Source organism: Pipistrellus hanaki, assembly GCF_964339955.1.
Source record: "Pipistrellus hanaki genome assembly, chromosome: 2".
Classification (NCBI taxonomy): domain Eukaryota; kingdom Metazoa; phylum Chordata; class Mammalia; order Chiroptera; family Vespertilionidae; genus Pipistrellus; species Pipistrellus hanaki.
In genome coordinates, this window is record NC_140504.1 from 92992143 (window position 1) to 93012989 (window position 20847).

At 37.7% G+C, this 20847-nt stretch overlaps 1 protein-coding gene across 3 annotated transcripts in view; it reads left to right on the top strand.

Annotated features, from left to right (window-relative positions):
• USP25 (ubiquitin specific peptidase 25) overlaps positions 1 to 20847 on the top strand; it is a 176388-nt gene that overhangs the window by 19384 nt on the left and 136157 nt on the right. For all 3 annotated transcript variants that reach the window (XM_084875916.1, XM_084875917.1, XM_084875918.1), the window contains exons 2-3: positions 10974 to 11051; positions 18101 to 18245. In XM_084875916.1, the coding sequence (XP_084732042.1) occupies positions 10974 to 11051; positions 18101 to 18245 (223 nt within the window). The remainder of the gene's footprint in view (positions 1 to 10973; positions 11052 to 18100; positions 18246 to 20847) is intronic.

Consider the following 20847-nt stretch of genomic DNA (forward strand, 5'->3'; position numbering starts at 1 on the left):
CAACAAGTACCTGGAGGTTAATACAAACTACAAAACCAACTAATATTAAGCGAGGTGAGGGAAAAAAGCAAAAAACAAACAAAAATGGAACAACCAACCAAAAAATATAGTCAAAACAATGTCACAAAAAACGATAAAATTTTCATGTAATCAACATCCAAACAACAAAAGGACAGAGAGAGAAAAAGTTTTTTAGATAGTTAAGAAAGCAGAGAGAGAATTGTGTATGGATTTGGAGCAGGGGATTGGAAATTAGATATATAAATAGTGTGACATTTTAATAGGGGGTAAACAGAAAGAATAGGGGAAATCTAAAGCAGGAAAATGGTACGAGAAATATGACACCAAAAGGGGAAATGTTAGGAAGAGAGTGATGCCTTAAAGGTTGAGTTGAGATAGAGTAAAGCGATGCTAAAGGAAAGATAAAAATAGAATGTAGAACACTAATCCCAACGTAAAATAAAGAGAAAATAAATTGACTCTTTAAAAAAAACAAAACAGTAATAGTAATAATACCGATTAAAAATAAAAATGTAATAATTGAAAAGGTAAAATCAAGTGAGAAAAAAAGAAAAAATAGTTTCTTAAGTAAAAGATGCAAAAAATGAAAATAAAACAATAAAAAAAAATTAAAAAATGCACAGTAGTGAAGGTCATTCACTTCCTCTATTGTTCTGTTTGGCACACTTGTTTCCTATTCTGGATAAAATTGCAGTGCCCTGTGTTCCACTGTTCCTCAGTGTTGTAAGCCAGTCCTGATTTTTAAGCAGGCAGTGTCTTAATTTCTTTTATTTCTTTAGGTTTGATTACACAAGAGCCAACTTGTGATTCAGCCTCTGGGTGGCAGTGTTTCTGGACTGACTGCCAGATCTATTTGGCTTCTCTAGGCTGTGTTTAGATCCTTCTTTCCCTTTGGCACTCAATACAGGTTTGTGGGAGTGGGCTTCCTCAGAGCTGGCTCTGCAATGGTCACTCCCTGCTCCAATCCTCAGGTTCCAGAAAAACAACCTTCCCCTGCAGTCTCCCAGGGTGTCCCCAATTGAGTGATCCCCCTATTGGGCTTAGTAATCTGAAGCAAGGATTTGAAGAGGAAAAAGTCCAAGTGTGTGAACAGTGGGTCTGCGCACAAGTCCACCCAGTGCCCTTTTCCCCCTTGGGTCGAAGCAGTCTGCACACTTTTGATATTTTTAGGCTGTCGTTTTGTGTCAGATCAAAATGGGTAGTTTTTTAGAGATCCCTTCTGTTAGCAACTCTGAGGACCCCCTTCCACATTCACAGGTCATGCCAGCCCCAATAGCCACGGATTTTTCTAGGCACTGACTTCCCCGGTCCTCCAGCTCCTGCAAAGCGTGCATTTCTCTCTCCCCGACGGGACCAGAGACCTCACCTTATCCCTGCAAAATCTGATCCTTCCGTGGTGGGGTGAAGAGCTCCTCTGAATCTGCGTGTTTTCATCAATTGGGGACCTGTGTTCTGGGGTTTGCAGTTATTCATTGTTTGGCGCAGTTGTAGATTTTCAAGCTTCCAATAAGATCCACTCTCCTTCAAGATGGCGTGGTCTCTGTGGCTTAGCCCGTAGCTCTGGGAGAGGACCCAGCAGCAGTGGGACTGCCCTGTCCAGGGAACCCGTCCAACAGTCCCCCACCTTTTCCTGGAGTTTAACTGTCCTTTAACTTGCCAACAAACACTACCTGTGAGACCCTCAACTGTTTTTTCTTTCTTCTCTGAAACAAGGCTCGGAACACGTCTGTCTATTCCGCTACCATTTCTGCATCCTATTCTCAGCTTTCTTGTAATGTCTTCACAGATATAACTCCAAATTTGACCATAGTTTAAACATTTTTTTCTATACCGTATTTTCCGGCGTATAAGACGACCCCCTAATTTTACAGTTAAAACATAGGTTTAGGCCTATATTCGCTGTATAAGACTACCCCCCACTTCCGAGGCAACACCAGTTCTTTTTTTTAATAGACCGCCTCTCTAACTCAGCCAATCCAAGTAGGCGTTTTATGCATGCAAATTATACATGTTCTATACCCAAAGCTACACTGTGTTCTAGTAAAAAGCCTGCTCAGATTGGTCAGAGTCTATTAAAAAAAGAACTGGTGTTGCCTTGGAAGTGGAGGGTAGTCTTATACAGCGAATATAGGCCCAAACCTATGTTTTAACTGTAAAATTAGGGGGTCGTCTTATACGCTGGAAAATACGGTAATTAAATTAAATATATTGTAATTATTGCAGTACCTCTCACATAGAATATTGAACAGAATAGATTGTGTGATTTGTGTAGAGTGGGGTACATTTGCTATGAAAAAGAGGTAACAATTGTAGTTTACTTTTAAGTTAATGTCAAGTAAGTTTTATTTATTAGAACTTGTAAGTACTTTGCCTTGTGAAGATATCTTAATGTTTGGGCAGTCAGGAGGGTGAAACACTGCTGTGCAGTTTGATAACTGCTTCTGCAGGCACCATGATACAGCATTATGATACTAGAGTAATAACTGTTGTAGTTATTGCTACCTCCCTTAGGATTGTTGAACTTGGTTGTAGTGAAGGTTTAAAACCTTTCAAGTGTGCTGCCAAAATATTTAGTATTTGAACAGATATTACAAACACAAAGAAGTTGAGATTTTGGGAGTAAGAAGATAGCAGAAAGTAGGCCTGGGTGTTGGGCAAAATTTCTTTGAGCTCGTCAGGATTTGCTGTGTTGAACTTTCAGTACATATATTTAAACTGTTTTCATTTGACTGCTGATACCATATGCTACGTTTCTACTTCCTAATTTGGAATTTTCCAAGGCTTAGTCTTCTGATTTTCTGCTATTTGTGATCTCTATATTTTAAAGATCACGTATTTTCTCAGTTATGTATGTTCATTACTGCTAAGTTTGTATATTTAAAGTAAATTTACACTCTCATATAAATTGTTATTTTAGGTTTTTAATTACCTGTTTTTGCTTAAATATCCAGTCATCTTTCATTGTCATGCTCATATATTTGTTTATTCTTTCCTTATTTTAAGCAGGTTGAGAAATAACTAGGAGCTTATAACTTGGTGATGATGGGAGCCAGAGATGTATATATGACATTAGAAGTCAAATGTAGTGTTTTTAGGCTGTACTGGTATGACCAATTAAAGATCTAATAATAGGAAAGACCTCATATAGCAGAGAGTAATGATTGAAATGATCTGAAGTTGAACACTAATAGCCAGATTGATGGTATCAACCTAGACAAGGAAGTCCATAAACAAGGACAAATCAATTTGGTGCCTTCTGTTATGTGGCTAGATGTGGTATAATAAAAAACAAATATTTAGTCTTTTGTATGCTAATGAGATAACTTTTGATTGAGGGACTACTTGGTTCAGGTTGAGGGCTGTACCTCACAAAACCAACCACTGTGATTAGAGGTGACACTTCAGCCCACTCTGTGTCCAGGGAAGGAGAGAGAGGCTGGAGATTGAGTCCAGTCACCAGTGGCCACTAATTTGATCAATCATGCCTATGTTATGAAATTTCTGGCGCCTTAACATATTTCTAATAAGTGCTCAGTTTAGCAACATACTATTTTTTTCCTTTTTAGTTGTTGTAAAGACAATTCTCTTAAAAATACTAACATACGTTATTAATATATTGTTAAGACATAAAAATTGCATTTAAAGAAGTTGAACCAATTAGGAAACAAACCACACAATAATTTGAACAGGGAGAGTTTGATACAAAGAAATACTGACTAGTAACAGATGACTGGCTAGGAATGAAGAAGAAAAGTTATGATTGAAGCCCACTGGATGTGAGGGGTGCAGTGTTGGAGGCTGGGACACTTCTGCAAATTGCTTTTTTATGGGTCGTGGGGAGAAAGTGGTATAGAGCATATGCTTTTATTAAACCTACATCATATAGGTGAATGGAGGAGTTTCTAATAGTCAGTAGGATGTATTATGTGTGTGTACTTAGTATAACCCAAAACTGTATTGGTTTTTGGTAATTGTTCGTGATACATATAGACTCTAGAATTACATAGTATTCAGTTTGAAAGTTCTGCTTAGAGCATGTTTATTTTGCTTTATTAATATAAGGAATTTTCATTGGCTTGCAAATTAAATATGAAAATTTAAGTAAGGAAACTAAAGAAGCTTACTAAGTATTTAATTAAATGAAAGAAATAGATTAGGAATCAGATTATTAGCATAAAAACAAGTTAAGTACATATTTTATTTAAACTGCAGAGATCATAGTTTAAGATATGATTTGATTCACAAAAGTTTTGTTTAACTACATGTTTTCCAGGATATAGCACTCTAAGCAAAGCAAAAAAAAAAAAAAAGGCTCTTGGATAAGACCACAGTATGGTGATTGCCAGAAAGGAGGGTGGAGGGAGGTAGGAGAGTGTAAAGGGGGATAAATGGTGATGGAAGGAGACTTGACTTGGGGTGGTGAACACACAATATAATATATAGATGATGTGTTATAGAATTTTATACCTGAATTCTATGTAATTCTAATAACCAATATCACTCCAGTAACTTCAATCAAAAATAAAAAATCAAATAAAAGCACTCTAATTTAAAAAAAACACTTTTCCAAAAGATTTTGCAAATTTGGAACTCAAAAAGCATGTTCCTATAGAAACCACTTTTCATGGTGTTCGGCTCTTATTTGCCCTGGAAATGTGTTTAATTCTGTATGAACATAACTTATAGTGCTGTGTAACAATATTTTTTTTTTGAAAAACACATTTAAAGTTTCTACTTACAATGCATTTTTTTTTTTTAAATCTGCTAGTTAATAGGGATGGGGGATTCCATTGGGGCATGGCTGTCATGTTAGATTGGTTGAAGGGTTGGGTGGAAAATAGGGATATGAATTCTGAGGTGAGAAAGAATGGAAACAAACATTTGTTGAGGAACAACTATATTCATTGCTTTTTGCTACTTCTTCCCAGTAAAGTATCTCATCACTTTATTTATTTTTATTACCTGAAAGCTTAAAAAGGTTACTCTAGGGTTCTATAAAAGATAGGAAAAGACTTTTTAAATTCAGAATTTTGACATTTCTAAGCCTAAATGTAAATAGTGAAGAATAAAAAAAGCATGCCTTCAGATTTATATACCCACAGAGGTGTGCTATTAATTTAGCACTAAAATGCTGTTAACCTAAAATGATTAAGATAAGCCTTGAGCCTGTGACAGTGGAAAATACAAGATACCCCAACCATTCATGGGATTATTACATAGATTATTTGAAATTGGGAATTTCAACAATACTATATATGTGGTATGCTTAACTTGAAGCAGGATTGACAGGAGCAGAACTATGAAATGAAGCCTATGAAATTCTAGGTAGAATGTAGGAGAGGATAGAAAGGTTGCTTATTACAATAGTAAGTGGGCCTGATTTATGTATGCTTGTTATTTCATCTCCATAATTAGCTAACACCTCCTTCTCGTGGGTGAGGTCAGGCCTTGGCGATCTGATTTACTGTACTCCAGTTCACCTCTGCAGACTCTGCGTGTTCAGTTTTCAATCAGTATTCATTGAGTGCTGTCCAGTGCCAGACACTGTACTAGTTACAAGAAAGGCATCAATGGAGAGTCTCTCACCTTGAGAAGGCAGCTGAATATACAAAACAAAAACAAAAACCCCTTTGAATTAGAAAGCAGAATGTTATTTTTAGACCCTGAATGACAGAGGGAAGAGGAAGACAAGTTTACACTACAGATAGCTGTGGCATCCTTTAAGCCACAAGGATTGTGCTATTGGAAAACTCAGAGTTTTCTCAGGGCTCAGAGTATTACATAAGAAGGAAAATGAAAGGTTTTGTTGTCCCCTTTAAGTTACAGATTAAAAAAGAAAAAGCATATTTGGGAAGTAAAAGTATTATCTGTTTGTTCTTTACTTGTATAACTGGTTGTCTAACAGGCTTCAGGCTTACAAAGAGCTACAAGGGGGACATATGTACTTGAAATGATCTGTCAGTGAAGTTTGGGGATTTCTTGTTTACTGTAAGAGATAATGTGAACTAGGGCAGTTTAGTGTTATCAGGTAGATGCAGAAGATATTCACTAAAATAGATGTGTGTGTGTGGTTACATACCTTAATGGCAGTAGTATAATAGTATAATTAATTTTCTTGTTGATGGGTAATGTTGAAATATTTACTATTTAGTGCCTAGCAATGCTTTAATGCATGTGATTCTGAAGTTTCAGAATGCCTTGGGATTTTCTGAAATTGTTTCCCCTTCTCCCCCATCTTTTATTAGAAATTTTAAAAGCTTTCTTTGAGGTTATTGTAAGAGTTGCCTTTACGTCTCCTGAAGATGGAAATCTTTGACTTTTTTTTCCTTTGCACTAAACCAAGTTTTATGTATATTTGGAAATTCAGTTAGAGGAACCAATGATTGATTTATGAGTCATTTACCCTTAACTCAGAAAGCTTTCCTGCTTGGTAGACAGCAATGCATCACTTTTTTGTACTGTTATCCAAACATGGAGCTGCGGTGTGGGGGTGAGGGGCTGTCCCTCAGCCTGGCCTGCACCCTCTCGCAATCCAGGACCCCTCAGGTAGGGTCCCTAGGCCTGGCTGGCGATCAGGGCCTGTTGGGGGCTTTCCTTCCCCTGGCTGCCAGCAGCTGGCCCTGCCCCTGCCGCTGCCACTGCTTACCATCTGTGTGGTTCCCCCTCCCCCCCACTCCTGCAACCGGTTGCCTCCCTCTGCAGGCAACAGGCATGGGGTGTGATTGCTTGGCTGTCCTGGGCCTTCCTCTGCTGGGCGATAGCTGGCTGGCTCTGCACACACCCTCATAGCATTGCTGGCTGGTGATCTGGATCTACCTCTGTGGGGTGATCGATCATTGCCTCGCAGAGAAAGGCCCCACTCACCCCCCACAGCACCGCCAGCTGGTTGGCCTGAGCCTCCCTTTTTGGGGTGATCATGGAGCCTCTCCATTGATTGCCCTGCTGGCTGGTGGCCTGAGCCTCCCTCCTTGGGGTGATTGATCGTGGAGTCCCCCCATTGATCACCCTGCAGAGGGTGCCCTGGGTCTTCCTCTGTGTGGTGATTGTGGGATGATGGCCCTGACCAGTCACATTGCACCCATCTTGCTGGCCTGGCGCTGGTGTGTGCCATAGCATGGTCGTCTGGAAGGTTGTCCAGACGGTTGTTCTGCTGTTTGTTCAGTCAATTTGCATATTACGCTTTTATTATTACAGGTTTTACATAACAGAATAGTGGAATTTAGGGCTGAGGTTTCTTTTTCACTGAATCTTTAGTCTCCAAAATCAGATATAGAGAAGAGCAAATATGGAAAGAACGTGGGCTGTGGAATTTGAAAAAAACCTTATTCCTGACTCTGTACTTATTAATCTCATGAAGGCTCTGTTAGCTATAAAATGAGAGTAACTTCCTAGAGGGTGTGTATGTGTGCATGTCCACATGTATTAAATGAGATTATATGCTGGAAACACTTAAAACAGTGTCTAGCATACAGAAAGAGCATAATAAGTGCTTGTTCTTTTTTTTCCCCTTGGCCTAAGCCAGTGATCTCTTTTTTTGCATCCTCAAAACAGTTATACCAGTGTTTAATATGTTGTAATCTTCACTACAACAAATCTGAAACAGACCCAATATTAGGTAGGGTTAACTGGAAAGGGAAAGAATTTTTGTGAAACCCTCTTATTCTTAATCCATATTAAAATTACTACTACCTCTTTTTTCCTGGTAGTGCATATTACTATATTTTGCACATAGTAGGCACTTAAGGATGTCATCAAGCAGTAAAAATAACAGTAAGGAGGGGATCTGAAGGCCTGTATGTAGTCTTGGCTCATTTGCTTATTGATTTTTATGTAAGCCACCAACTCTCTTTGAATATTGTGCCTTGCCCTTCTTGGTCCAGGAATATTACAGGGTTGCATCCACCTTATTGTAGACGAGAGGCCTGGTGCACGACATTCGTGAAGGGGGGCTGTCCCTCAGACTGGCTTACACCCTCTCCAATCTGGACCTCTTGGGAGATGTACAACTGTTTCTGTTTTTCCAGCGTAATATGTAATAGCCAGCAACATTTGTACAGGTGACTAATTTTGGGGGTGCTTATTCAATAGTCTTTCCTTGATCTATGATTGATTAATTTGCAGTTGAGGAAAATAATACTTGGATTAATGAATGGAGTTTAGAGTGCTGGTGATGGTGAGATTACAAATAGGGCTATAAAATCTTTTAAGTATTCCATGCTTACTAAAATAAAACATTGAGTTAGATAAAGAGAATTTCTGTAATATTTTTATACATCTTTAATTGTAATGTTGGGCTGTGGAATTGCTATTAGGGAAAATTTTTAAAATGAAAGTGGAAAAGTTGATAGGTTTAAGGAAAACTTATATTTCTCATATTTTAGCTTTATTAATCTGGTATTTCGATTCTTCAACAATTTTGATTCTTCATGGCATTTGATATAAGGTTGTTTATGTGCTTTATTGTGTATGTATTGTTGGATATCCTTCGTTATTTTAGCTCTTTAGGAATTTTATAGCTATGAAAATTAATTGATGGCTTGATAGATACTGTATATACAGCAGATACAATATACATTCTTTTCTTTTTTCTTATAAACAGAACACTGTTTTTAGAGCACCTTTTTGCCTAGCTGAAAAGTATATTCCCCATCCTCCTGTACAACTTTGATTGGCCATGTGACTGAATGATAAATGAGACTTTTAAGTGGAAGTTATTTGAGGAAATCAGGTTTGTTAAAGAAGGCAGAATCATTTCATAGGCACCTTTTATCCTTTGGTCTTTTCTTCATACTCCTAAAACTTGGACAGAATGCTGAGAGAAGAGACGTGGAGTAACCGACATTTGATGACTGTCACATAAAAGAATGTTTAGTGGGAAGACAGGAGGAGTTTAGATCTTTGACATCCCATGCGATATACTTTGCAGATTTGGACTGCTCTCCTCCAGTCTACCTGTATTATGAAAAAGAGACATTTCAGTGTATGGAAGCAACTATTTAAATGGGACTCTGTTAATATAGATAAATATAATTGTGGACTTATATTTGTGGTTTCTGTAAAACATATTTAGACTAGGTTATCTGAAACTTTAAAATTGCTTTTATTTTTTTGTTTAATTTTGACATTTATTTAGGACTCTTCATCTGAATGTATATACATTATGCATATTTAAATTATCAAGCATGAAATGTGCATTTTCCAATACGGGAGTCAATAAATCTACATGCAGAGCATTAAAACTTATTTTGAAGTAACTTTAAATATAAAGTTGCAATATGAGTATGAAGAACTTTCATCGCTTTTTTTTTTTTTTTTTTTTTTTAACTATTTGAGAGTAAGTTGCATGTTCCTTTACTAGTTTACCACTTCAGGATCTGTTTCCTGAGAAAAAATATATTTGGTACAGTTATCAAGTTCAGAAATTTAATATTAATACAACATTGTTACTAAGCAGTCCATGTTCCTATTTCTCCGGTTGTCCCAATAATATGCTGTAAAATTTAGCATGAGAAGCAATTTGATGTCACTTTATGTTTGGTGGTCATGCCTTTTTAGTCCTCCTTTAATCTGGAACCTCATCCTTTGTCTTTCTGTGTGAAGATAAATGTCTCTCAGTTTGGATTTGTCTGATGTTTCCTCAAGATTAGATTCAACTTGTTTATTTTGTGGCAGGAATATCACAGGTGGTATTCTTGGTGTAGCATATTATGTATCAGGAGGCACACAATATCATTTTACCCTCTTAGGGGTAATATTAACTTTGATCATTTGATTCAGGTGATTTCTGTTAGATTTCTTCTTTATAGTTACTTAATACTTTAGAATTCCTAGGAAGAAGCTTAAAACTGTGCTACTGTCCTGTTCCTCATTAAGCTTTCACAAAAAAAAAAAAAAAAGCGATGAAAGTTCTTCATACTCATATTGCAACTTTATATTTAAAGTTACTTCAAAATAAGTTTTTTTAATGCTCTGCATGTAGATTTATTGACTCCAGTATTGGAAAATGCACATTTCATGCTTGATAATTTAAATATGCATAATGTATATACATTCAGATGAAGAGTCCTAAATAAATATCAAAATTAAACAAAAAAATAAAAGCACGCATTGATAATTCTTGACTGAATTATTATTGAGATGAATGTAAAACATTTTCAAGAAAGATTTTATCAGATCCTTTTATTCATGGTGCTGTCTTGGGGACTTCTTTTAAGAAATACAGAGTTAATTAGCCCTTAATTAGGATAGTTCAGGGAAGGGTTTGATAGTGGGATCCTATCCATCTCCCCCCTTTTCTTTTACTCTTAATTTTATAGAGTATAATTACAGTATAGACCAATAGCACATGAACAGGTTTGAAGCAAATGGGAGCAAAAGATGAATTCTATTTAGGATCTTTTATGACAGATTGGAGAATGAGATGATTCTCTTTTTTCCCTCAAATAGATCTTAGGATTCCCATGATGTACTATACCTACATAGTACATGGCCTGCCAAAGCATGTCTTTTTCAGACATTCCCAGTGCCTGGATGCTGGCTGACCCGACAGGCAGGGAAGAATTCCCAGAACTGCCTGACTTCAGTCAGAAGGGCCATCACCTCCTTGAAGTGGCCCAGTGGATACATTTTCCTTAGTTGTTCCTGGGTTTATCCATCATGCAGATCACCCTTTTTATTTTGGGAGACATAAATGAGAGGTGGTGAGGACTAGCTAGAAACTTAATTCAAGAACTCTTATTTTGGGGGAGTAAGGTAAAAATTCCCTTTTGGTGGAACCATGAGAATGGATAATGGTCCTCCCCATAGCATGGTTCATTCTTTCTAAAAGAGTGAAATTTGTTCAGTCTCAAGTTCTTTTTTTTGCATTTTCCATCAACAACCCCCCCCCCCCAAAGTCATTTATATTTTCATATTTCAGAGTATAATAATTTTGGTTTTTCCCCCTCCTTTAGCATCAGCAGACGTTTTTGAATCAGCTGAGAGAAATCACTGGGATTAATGACACCCAGATACTACAGCAAGCCTTGAAGGTATGACCTCTATTTTATGATATAGTTCATGTTAATCCCTTTCGTCCTACTGCCTACCATGTTTGAAAGTTGAGTTTTTTGTTATGCCAGGATATAAGAAAGAACTTTTATAAAATAAAAGACTTAACATAACATACTGAGCATGTTTTGAGTATGTTAGCTTCAGCAGCCTAATGTTCCAAGATATCATGAAGTGACAGATAACTCTCTGTAAGAAACACTTTCATGGCAAAACGAAGATGAATCCAGATGCAGTTGGCTGGTTTTACTCAAGAGCCATGCTTTAGAGTTTAAATGGGGTGGAGACTGGATTAGGTTAGAGAAAGAGGAGGAGAGAAGAGTAGAAAGTTAATAGAGCATCAAAAGCTTACTTTTTTTTTCCTTCCAAGGAAATATTATGAATATTCAATATCAAAACTGTTTAGTATATGCAACAAATAAAGTGCATGGGGCACCAGATGAGTCAGATCACATGAATATGTGCATTGAAAAGATCAAGTGGCCTGGCGGAAGTACCTCAGTAATTGAGCATCAACCCATGAACCAGAGGTGGCTGGTTTGATTTCATGTCAAGGCACATGTCTGGGTTGTGGGCTCGATACTTAGTAGGGGGCGAGCAGGAGGCAACCAAACAATGTTGCTCTCTCTAATATCAATAAAACATGAAAAAAAAAAAAAAAGATCAGGTGAAGGATAGATGTTTAAGAATTAGAACTGCATTTTATTTATTTTTATTGTTTGAAGTATTACAAATAGTGGTACATATGTCTTCTTTTTCCCCCCTTGACCTCCCCCTGGCCTCTCCTATCCCATGCCCTCACCTGCCCCTCCTCCCCCAGTGTCTTATATCCATTGGTTATGCTTATATGTATGCGTACAAGTCCTTCGGTTGATCTCTTACATCACTCCCCTCCCCACACCTCCCCTGCCTTCCTGCTGTAGTTTGACAGTCTGTAGAACTGCATTTCAAATTTACAGCGTTTGTGCCACTGTAGGCCTTCATACAACTTCAATCCTTTGGAACTTGCTCCATGAGGCAAAATTATGTAATTTTTTATTTTGAGCCCCAAATTCTTCATTTGTTTTTAGAAATGATTTATCATTTAGATGAATGTAATTATAAACATCATAATGATAGTGATCATAGCACTTGTTAGGCACTTACAGAACTAGCTGCTATTCTAAATAGTTCATGTGGATAACATCCTTCTAATACAGTTTTTCTCAACATTTCTAATGCCGCGACCCTTTAATACAGTTCCTCTACTGTTAATGAATCGTAATGTAAATATCTGTGTTTCCCGATGGTCTTAGGCTCTGTACGATTCATTCACAGTAGCAAAATTACAGTTATGAAGTAGCAAGGAAAATAATTTTATGGTTGGGGGTCATCACAACATGAGGAACGGTATTAAAAGGGTCGCGGCATTAGAAATGTTGAGAGCCACTGTTCTAATAGCTCTATGAGGTAGATATTATTTTCATTCCCTTTTAAAAGATGAGGAGACAGAGGTTAATGTGACTTGCTTAAGACCACACAGCTAATATGTGGAGAAGCTTAGAATAGGAACCAAGAAGCCAATTGGTCCACACTGAACTTCTGCTTTTACTAGAAGCTTTGCTTCAGCTTTTTCCACATTAGAAAAACGATGAGACAGAACTGTTTTAAGCCTTAATGCATGGGTTATGAAACCAATGTATGTATTTGGACACGAAGCCAAAGTGTTGTACTCAGTTTTTATAATTATGACATTTGGATGATTGCCAGTTTTTCTTTATTCTGATAACATAACCAAATCACCCTATGTGTATTTTCATACAGTGTCTTTCCCATTCTGTACCACTGAGTGGGAGTATACACCATTATATTGCCAGGGCAAATCTAGGAAATTTTCTTTTTTAATTTGGGAAATATGTAGAATATGTTTAATTAAATAATAATAATTAATTAATTAAACTCTTGTCCACATTTTCTTTGAGGTAAGTTGTGTGTAGTTGTTTTTTTTTAAAACTTGTAGCTGGCGTGGGGGTTGGTGGAGACACTGTGTTTAAACTTTAACTATAGCCCAGTATAAATTTGTAAGATGTTTAATAATATCTCAACTCTCACAGTTATAGATTGACAGGTAGTTTACTGTTGGGAGCCACAATGTTATTGATTGATTTCAGGACTTTTATTTTATTTTGAATATCTATCTTTAGCCCTCCAAACTTTAAGTTGTGTAAATCCTGGTTGCAGTTTGTTATTGTTCAAGATAGTGTATGAAATGCACTTAGCACATTTCTAATAAATATTAGCCATTATTATTGCAAATTATATTACAACTAGTTTACTTATCCAACTATAAAATATGTTACACCCACATTTTGGATGAATCATTTATTAAAGAATCATATAATAATTGTGACAGATAAAGTTTAAAGCAGTGGTGCTTTTCAAACTGCACCTGACTTTCTCTCTCTTAACCTGCTACTAGAATTGGAGTGGAGAGCATTGGGGATTTCATTCTTCCATACATAGCTCAGGCCTCAGGTCTTAGACTCATCCTGATCTTTTTCTTTCTGTCACCTGCCCCCTCCATATTTAATAGGATAGAAAATGATGTTGGGCTCTGCTGCTGCCTTTTCTGTCCAATAATCTATCCTCAACAAACTGTAGAACGGTCCTTTAAATGTGAAACCATACCAAGTCATTTCTGTCCAAATCACTCCACTGGCTCCCTGTTACATTCATGTGTGGGAAAGTTCCTAAGGCCTGCACAGCTTGCATGCTCTGGCTTTCTGTTATAAAGATAATTCATTATTAACATCTGGATTTCTTAATGCTGTTTGAATTAGCTGCCATAGAACTGTTACATGCATTAAGTGTACAGAGAATATAGAGATAAAACTGAGCAAGTCATTCTTTTGTTGTTTTAGAAATTCTTAGTTTCCTAGCATTGGCTTTCCCCCCCCTTCTAATTAACTGTAGAAAAAACGTTGTGTCTAGGTATGCTTTTGACGAGAATTACGTAAACTTTATTAGTATGTATAGTTTGGGTGGGATCATCATCTTATCATTGAGCATTTCTGTCTAGGAGTTCTGAGTGTCTTCATATTATCAAGCTGCAGAATGTTTTACTCTTTTCTTTCTACAGGTCTTTGACATTTGCTTAAGTTTGCCTATAGGCATGGATTCAGCATCAATATTAAAGGGAACATCTTTTATTGTCCTTGTTTACAGAAGTATTATTATTATTATTATTATTTTTTTTTTTTATTAAGTAAATCTTTATTGCTCAGATTATTACAATTGTTTCTCCTTTTTCCCCCCATAGCTCCCTTTCACCCGGTTCCCAACCCACCCTCTTGCCCTTACCTCCTCGCCCCCCGCAATTGTCCTCATCCATAGGTGTACAATTTTAGTCCAGTCTCTTCCTGCACCTCCCACATCCCTTTCCCCCTGATAATTATCAATCCAGTCCCTTTCCTTGCCCCGATTCTATTCTATTCACCAGTTTATTCTGTTCCTCAGATTTTTAATTCACTTGATTTTTAGATTCACTTGTTGATATATATGTGTATTTGCTGATCATAATTTTTATCTTTACCTTTTTCTTCTTCTTCCTCTTCTTAAAGAATACCTTTTAGCATTTCATATAATACTGGTTTGGTAGTGATGAACTCCTTTAGCTTTTTCTTATATGTGAAGCTCTTTATCTGCCCTTCAATTCTGAAGGATAACTTTGCTGGGTAGAATAATCTTGTTTTTTCACTTTGCTATTCATCACTTTGAGTATTGCTTGCCACTCCTGTCATGCCTGCATAGTTTCTGTTGAAAAATCAGCTGATAGTCGTATGGGTGCTCCCTTGTAGGTAACTAACTGTTTTTTTCTTGCTGCTTGTAAGATTCTCTATCTTTTGCTCTTGGAATTTTAATTATGATGTGTCTTGGTGTGGTCCTCTTTGTATTTCTTTTATTTGGGGTTCTTTGCGCTTCCTGTACTTGTAAGTCTATTTCTTTCACCAGGTGGGAGAAGTTTTCTGACATTATTTCTTCAAATAGGTTTTCATTATCTTGCTCTCTCTCTTCTTCTGGCACCCCCATAATTCTGATGTTGGTACGTTTGAAGTTGTCCTCGAGGCTTCTTATACTATCTTCAATTTTCTGGATTCCCTACTCTTCTTGCTTTTCCAGAGAAGTGTCCTTTGCCTCTTTGTGTTCCAAATCTTTGACTTGATTCTTGCATTCCTCTAGTCTGCTCTTGGGTCTCTGTATAATATTTTTTATTTCATTCAGTGTATGTTTAATTTCTAGTTGGTCCTTTTTCATGTCCTCAAGAGTCTCATTAAATATATTGGCCTTTTCTAGGAAATTCTTGAAAAACCTTATAACCGTGGTTTTGAACTCTATATCCAGTCTTTTGTTCTCCTCCATTTCTTTTGTTTGAGATCTCTTTCCCTGTCTCGGCATTTTTGCTGCTTCCCTGAGTTGGTAGGGTGGCTTTGTGTGCTTGGTGTCCTATATTGTCTGGTGGGTCAGCCTCCCCAGTTACCTGAGGTAGACACTCTTGGTGCTACCCTTTGTGGACTGCATGTACAGCCTTGTTGTAGTTAAGTCTTGATTGTTGTTGGTATCACTGGGAGGAGTTGATTTCCAGGCCTATTGGATGTATCACCTGTGTCTACACCAGAATACCTTCTGTATTGGAGACAGTCTTATAGGATCAGACTTGCAAAATTGCAAAAGCCTCTAAGCTCAGCTTGCATGGGGCAGAGTCTCAGGGTTGACCCGCCAGTCTTGGCTTCCCATCAGTCCTGCCCTTGTGAGTGAGTCTCAGACTTCTGCCTTTCACGGATCCCCTGAGTTTCCACCGGACAGTCCAGATTCCCCTTGTAAGAGCGTGAGTGTCCCAGGGCCTTGCCCTGAACTGGGTTTCAGTGCTCAGTGCAGGCGGAACTGGAGATTCAGTGCAGTTAGGAGCTTTGGACTCCTTTCGCTATGGAGAGGCTGCAGCAACCTTAGCGTCAGACCTCTCTACGCGCACTCACTCGCACGCTGCGGCTCCGGCTCCCCTGGTCTCCCAGTCTCTGAGTCTCCGGGTGCCTTTATCTACAGTCCAGACTCCACCCGTATGTGCCAGGGTCCACGGGGTTTCGGCCGGAGCTGGGGTTCAGTGCAGTTGAAACTGGGATTCAATGGAGTTGGGGGCTTCTTTTCCCCTCCCACCAGCCCGGCATTCCGCCGCCCTTCCTCTCTGTGCGAGCGTCTCGCTACCTCAGCGCTTTGCGGCTCCCGATCCAATCTGTGAGCCTCTCTCCTTCTTTCTAGTTGTAGATTTCCTGCTCAGCCAGCTTTCCTGTGGTTTTGGATGCTGCCCATTCTGTCTTTTAGTTGTTATTTTGAAATTGTTGTGCAAGGTGGCAGCTTAGGCGCTTACCTAGGCCGCCATCTTGGTTCTCTCCCTAATTCTTTCCAGAAGTACTATTATAAATACTAATTTTTTACACTTTTATAGAGCAAGCTCCAGAAAATATGTTTTAGTTTATTCATTAGTTTAGAAATATAAGTTTGTGATTGACTTTCATTAAGCAGATATGAAAGTAATAGAAAAGTAAGGAACTAATAGTTATACAATTGATTTTTACATTGTATTAGTAGTTTTAATTAATAGAATCAGAAATTACAATTGATATAGTATATTTTGTTTACAATGAATTAGAATCAGTAATTTAAAATCTGAAAACAGTTTTTGCTACTACCAGGTGTAGAGGTTAATAATGTGGATTTTTTCAATAGATGGAGTTACATATATGTTGATATATATGCAAGCTTCAAATCTTCATATGTCAAATTTTCTGGAGGTGTTAACATCATAGATATTTTTATGCTTAAAAATGTCGAATTTTGTGCCAAAAAAAAAGAGTATTTGCGGGAAGTTTTAATTCATTATTTTATTTTGAAGAAAAGTTCTGCTGAAAATTATCTTATACTCCAGGAAGCTTATGGTGAACACACTCCATCTCAAGATACTTGTGAACACTGGTTTAAACACTTTAGAAGTGATGATTTAGATGTGAAAGACAAAGAATGTCCAGGTCAACTGAAAAAGTTAGAAGACCAACAATTACAAGCATTAATGGATGAAGATGCATGTCAAACTCAAAAACAAATTGCAGAAAGACTGAGCATTGCTCAGCAAACAATTTCCGATCATTTACAAGCAATGGGAACAATTTTAAAAGAAGGAAATGGGTGCCACATCAACTGAAAGACAAATGAATACCGAAAAGTCATCAGTAAAATTTTGCTTCAATGGCATGAAAAAAAGTCTTTTTGGCATCGAATTGTGACAGGCAATGAAAAGTGGATTTATTTTGAGAATCCCAAATGCACAAAATCATAGGTTGATCCAGGTTAGCCATCAACATCGACTACCAGGCCAAATTGCTTCGGAAAGAAGGCAATGCTTTGCGTTTAGTGTGATCAGGAAGGTGTGGTGTATTATGAGCTTCTAAAACCAGGTGAAACTGTTAATATTGATCGCTCCCGACAACAAATAATCAATATGAGCCACGCTTTGATCGTGAAACGACCAGAATGTTCTAGAAGACACAGCAAAGTAATTTTGCTTCATGTTGATGCACCATCACACACTTCAAAACCAGTTAAAAACATGTTAAAAAATCTTGCCTGGGAAGTATTAACCCATCCGTTCCTTCAGATTACCACTTGTTCTGATTGATGGCACACTCACTTTCTGAGCAGCACTTCAAAATGTACGAAGAAGTAGAAAATTGGGTCTCTGAATGGTTTGCTTCAAAACAAGAAAAGTTCTATTGGGATGGTATCCACAAATTATCAGAAAGATGGGGAAATGTGTAGCTAACAATGGACATTACTTTGAATAAAGCACTTTTGATGCTTCTTATCGTGTTTTCTTTGATTACAAAATCCGCCATTATTAATTGGTACACCTAGTATTAGTTGTTATGACGAAGATTACATAAATTATGAGATGTATAGAAATAGTTCAAAATATTTGATGTTGTGTTCTTGATATTTGAAGGACAGTAATGGAAACTTGGAATTGGCAGTGGCTTTCTTGACTGCAAAGAATGCCAAGCCCCCTCAGCAGGAAGAGACAGCTTACTACCAAACCGCGCTTCCCAGCAATGACCGGTACATCAGTGTGGGGAGCCAGGCAGACGCAAGTGAGTTTACTTCTTCTTAATATTTAATATGATGTAATGAAAAAACACCATGCGAATATATTCATTTGTTTGAGCAGAGCTGAAGGACAATAAAAGAGCTCCTTTAAACTTGGTTCTTTTTAGTGTATATACATATACACTAAAGGAGCATATATACATATCAGTATTATATATACACACCGTATTTTCCGGCGTATAAGACAACTTTTGAAACAAAAAAAGTCAACTGAAAATCGGGGGCAAAAGACCAAAACTGCACAAAAATTACCTGCAGATCTTGACGGCAAAGTAAGTCTTTTCTTTGAAGTGGGGGGGTACTCTTATACAGCGAATATAGGCCTAAACCTATGTTTTAACTGTAAAATTAGGGGGTTGTCTTATACGCCGGAAAATACGGGTATATTTTTCTAGCTTAGGAGTAAAAGATTGTATTTAAGTTATTTATCCTTTCATTGAGCATTTCACATAGTAATTATTGTTTGAAATGGAGTAGCTACAGGTGTTACGCATTAAAGAAACAAACTTTTCTAGAATTTTAAGTGGGAACAGTCATTTCTTTTATGGAATTTAAGTTTTGTACTGGTTTTAATATTATGTTTGAAGATAAAATGTTATTTCTGACTAGAGGCCTGGTGCATGAAATTCATGCACGGGGGAGGGGTTTCCCCTCAGCCCAGCCTGCACCCTATCAAATCTGGTACCCTAGAGGGATGTCTGACTGAATTGGGCCTAAATGGGTAGTTGGATATCCCTCTCACAATCCAGGACTGCTGGCTCCAACCGTTTATCTGCCTGCCTGATTGCCCCTAACTGCTTCCCTGCTGGCCCGATTGCCCCTAACTGCCCTCCCCTGCTGGCCTGGTTGCCCCCAACTGCCCTCCCTTGCTAGCCCAGTCACCCCTAACTTCACTCCCTTTACAGCCTGGTCACTCCTAACTGCCCTTACCTGCAGGCCTGGTGCCCCTAACTGCTGTTCCCTGCAGGCCTGGACCCCCAACTGTCCTCCCCTGCAGGCCTGGTCCCCCCAACTGCCCTCCCCTGCCGGCCTGGGTCTCCCCCAACTGTCCTCCCCTGGTGCCCATCATGTGATGGCCATTTTTGACCACCTAGGGATGACCATCTTGTGCGTTGGAGTGGTGGTCAATTTGCATGTTACCTCCTTATTATGTAGGATTACTGTTAGGTGTACCATTTAAAAGACTTTCCTTTACCTCAACTCCTGCCCTTCCCCAAATAAAGCTTTTGGGAAAAGATTTATTCCCATGTAATAAAATAAACACACATATGCACACACAGACACATATACACATATACATGTGAAAAATTTTGCATGGGATGTTAAGCTTTCTTTAGAATATCAATATTTTTATATAACAATGAGGTTTTTTTTTTAATATGAACATTTACCTTCTTTAAAATGTAGGTATTTGCTTTTATACATGTGGACCTGCGAAGTTTATTAACTTGTATTTGAAGAGAATTTCTGATTTTATTTATAGACTTTCTTTAAGTTAGACAGCAATCAGGAAGAACCCGTCCACATAGATGTTTATAGCTATTGATTGGCATTAAATATTGCTTAATTCTTGTTAATAAAATATATTCATTTCAGATTTTCAAGGTGATCTTTATATTTTTGCTTCACAAATTCTTTTAGGTTAGCCAAAGCAGGAATTCTCCTATAGCACACAGATAATAGGTGTGAGAGAAGTTTTATACACATAAGACAGACTTTGCTTATGCCCAAGTTCAAAATACACTGTGTTTTGGCCTCTGTCTATATCTTTAACTTCCTTTTCTCCTGTTGTCCTCCTCTCACTTTGCACTGTCATGATACAGAATGGCTTGAAGTTCTCAGACCCCCAACCAGTGCTATTTAATCTCTTTTTCTTTACATTTGCTGTTCCTTCTGTCTGGAGTCCCCTTTAGACTTTACCTCAGCTTCATTCCTTCTGGTGTAGCAGTTGCTTGTTCTGGAATGTTCTCCTGAAGTAAGGGGTTCTCTAGCAGCTAGAGCATACTTTTGTCTTAAAGAGTATACTGTGTTATTTTCAAATTATTTGTGCCTTGCTTACCAAACTGGAAGCTTAACAGGGCAAAAGACCATTGATGTTCCTGGCATCATACTAGAATGTCATAGTGTCTCAGAAGTATTTGTTGAATTATTTTTGAATATATAAAAAGCTGTTTCAAAACCAATGAAAGGGAGCAAGCTTGTTGCAAGAAAAAGGGGGGGGGGAGGGGAAGGGTGATTAAAAAAGGTGAAAAAGGAGAAGTCCATAAATAAAGGAGGAGTGAGTATATGAGAATAACATAACTTTTATGGTTCTGAGAATTGGGGTCAGGGAGAACAAAATTAGGTAGAAAAGGGACAAATAGAATGATTTTGATTGAAGGCAACTGCTTAAAGTAAAGGAAGCTGGGAATTGACTAAACATGGTTCAGGGTTCTTGTTGAATGGATGAAAAGATTTTAGAATGAGCTGAAAATTCTTAATATAGATGTTAGATTTCGTGACATGAAATATCATATATAGGTATTCAGGGGAGATAAGATTATAAGACTGTTACAAACAAAAGAAAATGTCATTATTTCTGAGAGA